General features: G+C 39.0%; 1 protein-coding gene across 1 annotated transcript; it reads right to left on the bottom strand.

The window, feature by feature from the left end:
• Positions 1-409: 409 nt before the first annotated feature.
• On the bottom strand, positions 410-1,977 carry LOC113729020 (uncharacterized). Its single transcript, XM_027253350.2, has 2 exons — positions 1,529-1,977; positions 410-1,385 (listed from the first exon to the last, which is right to left on the bottom strand). The coding sequence occupies exons 1-2, from the start codon at positions 1,975-1,977 to the stop codon at positions 410-412; spliced, it is 1,425 nt and encodes a 474-aa protein (XP_027109151.2).
• Between the last annotated feature and the right edge of the window lie 5,506 nt (positions 1,978-7,483).

A 7,483-nucleotide genomic window follows, 5' to 3' on the forward strand; every position in this document is an offset into this window, starting at 1 on the left:
TGGTTAATGTATTGACTTTGTTGTTGAATATGTATTCGGAACCTCACTGAGTTTTTAACTCACCCCTTTAGTTTGTTTTCCTTAGCAGGGGAAGGCGAGCAAGGACGTGAGCTCGATATAGACTTGCCAGTATAGTTCTTTTGTTTCTTTTGTTTTGGTTCTAGCCTTAGTGCTTGGCACGGGCTGGACGTATGAAGGATTGAGAACCTTTGTATATTCGATGTTGATACTCCCTTTTGGGATAGCAATGTATATAAATTCGGCTTTAAGTTTTGGATCATTGTCCTATTTATTCTTGTGGTTTTATTCCGATTTTAATTGAGGAATGTAGTGAACGACTGAGTCCCGGCGAGAGTTGGGCAGGCGGTCCGCCGAACCCTCTGATTCGCCTTAGGGGGAGGTGGGGCTGTCATAGAAGCGTCTTCCGGTCTCCCAGGAATGCGTACTTTAGATGCTTCGGGAGAAACTTAAACTCTAACTCCGGTGCCTGCACGACTGAAAGAAGCAACTTTGTCTGAATTTTCGGCACAAAAAGAGAAGTAAGCTCATACCTTGGAGAAACGGTTGGAAGCGAGTGTAATGCTTCTACTGCACGATGCAACTCATCCCTCATGTCCATATTAAGAGCTACACCCAATTCAAGAGGCTTGGTCAAGGCCACTTCCAATGCATCTTTACCATCCAATTCAAAAATTTCCTGTACAATGGGTTCAATAACACTCAAAGCAAAGACTGAGTTAGATTCTTCTGGATACTTCATCGCCTCGAAAATATTGAAATTTACCATTTTGCCATCAAATTCCATTGATAAAGTACCCTTATTCACATCTATTTTAGTCCTAGCAGTGCTAAGAAACGGTCTACCTAACAAAATAGGTAACAGATTTAACGACTTTTCATCTCCCATATCCAGGATATAAAAATCTGTTGGAAAAACTAACTCATTTACCTGAATCAAGACATCCTCAACTAGCTCCTCTGGATAAGCATTGGTGCGGTCAGTTAGTTGGATTATGATGGCCGTTTCTTTTAATGGCCCAAGATTTAGAGAAGCATAAATGATTTTTGGCATCACGTTGATTGACGCCCCTAAATCCAACATTGCTTTCCTAATCGGTGTGTTTCCTATTTTACATGGGATCGTGAATATATCTGGATCTCCACACTTGGGTGAGAGCTTTCTTTGGAGTATAGCCAATACGTTTTCTCCCACCGCTACTCTTTCGTCCCCTCTCAACTTCCTCTTATCGGTGTATAAATCCTTGAGAAATTTTGCGTACTTTGGTACCTGCTTAATTGCCTCCAATAAGGGGATGTTAATCTCTATTTTTCGGAATACGTCCAGGACCTCTTTTTCCTTCTCCGCCTTCTTTGTCTTTGCCAACCTGTATGGAAAAGGAGATAAATTAGATTTAATGGGAATTGATGGAGTTAGTGTTATCTCAGGGTCCCCACGAATGCGGCCTTCTTCTTTAATCTCCTTTCGATCTCTTCTTCACTTTTACTCTTTAGGTTCGTGGTTTTAGGCCCCTCAACTTCCTTGCCACTCCTCAGTGTCATGGCACTCATGTTCTTCGGATTCGCCTCGGGTTGTGATGGTAATTTTTCTAAAACTTGAGACTCTAAGCGATTAATTGCAGTTGCCATGTGGCTTATTTGAGTTTCCAGATTTTTTATGCCCAATTTAGTTTCCTGTTGGAACTGAGCAGTGCTTGTGACCAAGAACCTAGTTTCTTGCTGGAGTTGAGTAGTACTCGTGGCTAGACTCTTGACAATATCCTCCAAAGAGCCTCCTGAATTGGAGGGCGAAGGTTGAGGCTTGGGTTGCCATGGTTGCTGAAATCCCGGTGGACGATTTGAGAATGAATTCTGTGGCCTATTCCCATAGTTGAAGTTGGGGTGATCTCTCCAGCCCGAATTGTACGTGTTGGAGTATGGATTGTACTGCCTACGAGGCGCGGGCACGCCTCCGACCATGTTTATTTGTTCAACCCCATTCTCTTACAACATGGGGCATGAGTCAGTGGGATGGCCCACATTTGTGCAGATTCCACAGACCTTTGCTTGGTGCACGTTTCCCACAGCTAATTGTCGAACCATGCTTCTCTCGGTGTTTTGTTCGCCAATGCTCCTCCACTCGCAGCATCAATGATACTCCCATCAGACAACTGGAGTCCCTCATAGAAGTACTAGATCAATAGTTGTTCACTAATTTGATGCTGTAGGCATCCAGTGCACAACTTATTGAACTTCTCCCAATAGTCATATAGGGATTCTCCGAGATATTGCTTAATGTTGTATATCTCCTTTCTCAGACTTGCAGCCCGAGATGCAGGGAAGAATTTTTTCTAAAAATTTCTTTTTCAGTTGGGCCCATGTTGTGATACTACCCGCAGGTAGATAGTATAACCAATCTTTTACTGCATCCTTAAGGGAGAAAAGGAAAGCTCTAAGTTGATCTGCTCCTCAGTAATTCCTGAGGGTTTCATACTGGAACATACCACATCGAACTCCTAAATGTGTTTATGGGGTTCCTCCCCCGAAAGGCCATGGAATGAGGGCAAGAGGTGAATTAATCCTGACTTCAGTTCGAAAGAGTTATTTTCAGCTAGAGTTGGAAATGTAATGCACAAAGGCTGTTGGGGCAATTCCGAAGCAGCCAACTCCTGCAATGTTCTTGCATTCGCCATAAGGATGTTCTCTTGGCCTAGGTCACTTGAATTTTCATCACTCGAATCTGTTGATTCAACCTCAGGATCCAGTCTCCGAGATGCAATGATAGATTGCTCTTGTGAGGACCCGTAAATTTCTCTTATTTTATATTATTTTATTTTATTTTCTCGTATGCATTTTCTTCACTATACCCTATTATTTTGATTTTTTTCAGAGATTTTATAAATGAGTAGAGTTTTTAAATCATTTTCCTTGTTTAAATTAGTTCATATTAAGTTTAAAGCGTATTATGGACGTGGGACCCGCTAGTGCGATAAATGCGATATATTTTTGACAACTCGTTGGAGTTTGGTATTAAGTGATATTATTTTACAAGATGCTATGAGATAATTAGAGGTTAGCTAGATAGATTAACCATTGGGTGAAAGAAGATAATCTTAGACCCTAAAAGGTGCCAAGTGTCGCGACCCGATTGGATGGTATACTTGATCAACCTTTCTTCACCTTTACTAAATACAAAATTTGACCAACATTTCTTCATTTATTTCTTCTTGTTAGCCGAACCATTGAGGAAGGAAAAGAGAGTGAAGACTTCATCTTATACTTTCATTTCAAGCTCCAATCTTGAATTCCAACCATAACTTTTGCAAATTACTCCATACAAAGTGCTAGCTAGGGAGGATTAGAGGTGTTGGTGGAGTGATTTTTGAGGGAAAAGTGTTAAGCTACCATCTTTCTAGAGTTTCTAAGGTAACTTGCCAAGAAACCTCTCTTTACTTCTAATAATTGCATCATAGTGGTTTAGAATTGTTAAATGTGTAGTATTGTGAGAAATTTCATGACTTGAGGTAGTAATTGGTGGAATTTCAGTTTTTGTGGAGAATTTTCTGCTCATATATGAAGTTAAAGGTTGGCCATGATTTCCTAACTTTAATATGTGAAATATTGAGTGTTTATGTGCTAGTTTACTTTGCCTAAAAGAATTTTCAGCTTGGGTGTCTAGATTTCAGCTTTAGGGTTTCTAATTTGGATTTGATTGTGGTTAGTTTTGGAGCTACTAATTGATTGTACATGAAGGGTATTGTGACCCTAATTAAGTGTGTTAAATGGTTTATGATTTGTATGTGAAATTGTGGCTAAATTGAGATGAGATTGGGTGGATGTTAGGTTGGAAAAGTAAAGAAAAAACAAAGGAAGTGCTGCTGAAATTTTCGTAGGACCCTTGAGCAGTTTTGGGAAATCTGTTGTATCTTGATCAAGAAAAATTGGAATTAAGTTCTGTTTCTTGAGTTTGAAACTAGATTCATAGAGCTACAAACCATGAAAATTTCAAACCCTAGTTCTGTCTGTGTGATTTATGGTGATTTTTCAAAGTTGACTGAAATTACATAAATGTTCTGTCCTTTACTGGATGAAGCAGCGACTTGAGGCTCGAATTTGACTGATTTGTGATATGAATCTTACAAATGTGTCTTCTGAGAAATTGTACCCTTTTGAGTCTATTTTTCGACGGTATAAATTTTATCAATTTTGGACTTAAGAATCTTGAGATATGATTTTTCAAATGGTGGTGTGCAAAACTGAAAAATCCTGTTTTCCTAGAATTATTCTTACTTTCATTTTGCACCATAAGTTTGGAGTTAGTAAATCATTGTAGGTATGGTGTTGGGTAGAAACGAAGGGGTTTTGGATCATTCATGACTTTAGGACCAACTACTATCTTTTCACTCCAAAACTATACTTTTGTGTTGCATTGGTAAATTACTTGGTTAGGTATATGACTCGTAATTGAGTCTCAATTATTTTACCTTGGTGGTTTAGGACGTGCCGGTGATCCAAGTACTTCGGGAGGAAACGTTTGAAGTTGTTTGTTTGAACTGGTGAGTGTACCACTCCCCTCATTTGTTGCTTAACTTGGTTTATCTGTACTTGCAATCTGTGATTTGAATAACTGTACTATCTGTTTATTCTGTATGAGACGAGGGTGTATTTTATCACACTCGTTCTCTTGTCTGTATGCCCATTTACTGTGAAAATTTGAATCTGTTATCTGTGCTTAATTTGATATCGTTTGGACGTTGTTCCAACAACCTTTTTGTTAACTCTGAGCTCAACCTCATGGGTAGTTAATTGAATCGATCCAGCAAGGCTTGGTCGAGAAAAATTGACAATCCATGGGAGTCTATTTCTGGGGAATCTTTGGGTATTGGAGACTCTGGATTTTCGATATACTCGAGTATTACTACTTCTGTTTCTGTTGAGGTGTTCGGGTCTGGTAAGGGGTATGTTTGGTGAACGAAATTTGGTGTAAAGTGGGGTCTACGGACATGGTTGTTCTTTATACGTTGACGGAGAGTCAACGGGTTTGGATCAAGTCCTGCAATGGCAATATTGGGCTTCTGAGAGCCGCCTGTATCCTTTCTATCTAAGTTGTTTGCTCATAGCCTTATTTGATATGCATATGTGACTAATTGAACATGAAGTTCCATGATTCTTGACTGCTATTATTTTTGGTACCTCATTGAGAGTAAGCTCACCCCCTTTTCGTTATCTTTGTTTTTCCTTACAGGGAACAAACTTTGAAATCATGATTTTGGAATAAAGGGGTCGAGCTAGTTTATGTGTTATTTTTGTTAAGCTCTTTTGCAACCGAAACCCTAATTGTATTTTGAACAATATGAATACTTTGGCTTGTGTTTTAGTTAATTTGTTCAAGATTCCGATGTCAATATATGTATAAGTATTTAATCTTGTTTATTAAGTGTATTCATTCGAGATGTTACGCTTCTATAGCTTTGGTGAACGTTTCATGTCACCGTTAGATGATTGGGCAAGCGCGGCGTTTATAAAGGAAAAGGAAAGAAAATTTCTGGCGGGAATTGTTTGTAGACAATGGAATTTTAATTAATTCTTAAAATTACCATTGGTCTATAAATTATTTTTATGGCTTATTTTTATCCAATTGGATATTGCCATATGTCATGTACACTTGAAAAAATTAGTTATTAAATGGCCAATTATATTTCGCCACGTATCAAGTTGAGGTGTTCCAAATCAATTCAAATTGCAGGGATATTTCTACCAACCAAATCATATTATCACATGCCTGTTGGATAAATATCTAAATATTTATTTCTTATTAAAGGGATAATATTTAGAGTTGTTCAATCCAAGTATATTTCTTATATACTACAATAGCTTGTCCAGTCAAACGGTGCCACGTCACGTGTCCCCATGAGTTTGGCCAATCGAGAAATTACTTGTCTCTTTATAAAATGAAGAGATAAAATTTAACTAGCACAGTTTTAATATGACTGCACGTCTTGCAAGATAAGTAGAGTGGTATACATGTTTTCAACCTCTACCTCATACCGCAACTATAAATAGGGGTTTCTCTACCAAGTCGACACACACAGAGACACCAAGAGGCATCTCATACGCTCAAAGCATTGAGGCTCCAAGATACAAAGATCCGGATCTTCAAGCTCTTCAAGTCTCCCATATATCAAGACTTGAGTCTTCAAATATCTTCTAAAATTCTTTAAATCTTCTATATCAAGATTTGAAGGAATCGGTGGTGGATCCAAGAACAAGCTGCGAAGCTCTTGAATTAGCGCTCAAAGAGGAGAATCGAGGGAAACTCTCCACAAATTCGAGAAAATCCCAGAGATTGTACTCACATATTTTTCTTAAATTTATATATCACATATTTTTCGTATATATTCAGACTTGAAATTTTATCGCGTACAAATTTTTGGTACGCCCAGTGGGACCATCTCTGCCTTCCATGTCTTCTTCTCGAATATTCAACTACATATATCACCAATGGCACCAAAGAACAACAAGTCCATGACTGCTCGTTCCAAGGTTGCTAATGTCAAACCTGTTCAGAAAACTGCACATGTTGCCACCAATACTTGCGCTATTGGTCCTGTGACAAGGAGTATGACAAGAACTTCTACCCAAAGTAGCATGGAAGCTCCATCGGCGCCAACTCCCGTTTTCGATTCAACATCACCAATGAGTTATTCTTCCACGATGGGAATCCAAGACGTTCCTGCCTCGATTGAGAAAGCTCTTGCCATGCTCGAATTTGGATCTGAATCCAAATTTTCTAAGCATGATGATGATTCATCAAGCACTGAATCAGCCTCTTCACATGAAACTTTCCAATCAAAATTTTCTATGGAAGATTCTGCTGTTTTTTCTACTGCAATGCCTGCTATGATGACTTTCGAACATGTCCAAAATGATGGAAATCATGATGAAACACATCAAGGACCAAGATGCTCTTATCGCTCAACTGCTCACCCAAAAAGGTCACATTCCTGAAGAAAATCATATGAACTCTAAGGAGTACCAAGAGCGTGAAATTTTCTCATCTAAAGGCAAGGACAAAGTGAAGGAAGTATATGTGACCGCCGAAAGAACTATTCTCGTAGAACAATTGAAGGAACTTGTTGAAGGCGTAATCAAAGACAAAATTGGGGGTAGTTCAAAGTCAAGTTTTACCTACTCCAAATCTTACACTGCTAGAATTGACGACCTAGCAATGCCTGCTGGATATCAACCGCCTAAGTTTCAATAGTTCGATGGAAAAGGTAGTCCAAAATAATATGTGTCCCATTTTATCGAGACCTGCAATAATGCTAAAACCTATGGTGACCTGCTAGTCAAACAGTTTGTTCGGTCCTTGAAGGGCAATGCGTTTGATTGGTACACTGATCTCACGCCGGGGTCCATCGACAGTTGGGAACGATTGGAGCAAGAGTTCTTGAATCGCTTCTACAGCACTAGAAGAACTGTTAGT

Source organism: Coffea arabica, chromosome 2e, assembly GCF_036785885.1.
Source record: "Coffea arabica cultivar ET-39 chromosome 2e, Coffea Arabica ET-39 HiFi, whole genome shotgun sequence".
NCBI lineage: Eukaryota > Viridiplantae > Streptophyta > Magnoliopsida > Gentianales > Rubiaceae > Coffea > Coffea arabica.

Bases quoted from the DNA above. Each gene is read 5' to 3' on its own strand.
- LOC113729020 (XM_027253350.2), bottom strand. From the start codon at position 1,977: ATGGTCGGAGGCGTGCCCGCGCCTCGTAGGCAGTACAATCCATACTCC. The intron at 1,386-1,528 runs GCCTAAAACCAC...TTTTCCATACAG, and splicing joins AGTGGCAAGGAAGTTGAGGG to GTTGGCAAAGACAAAGAAGG.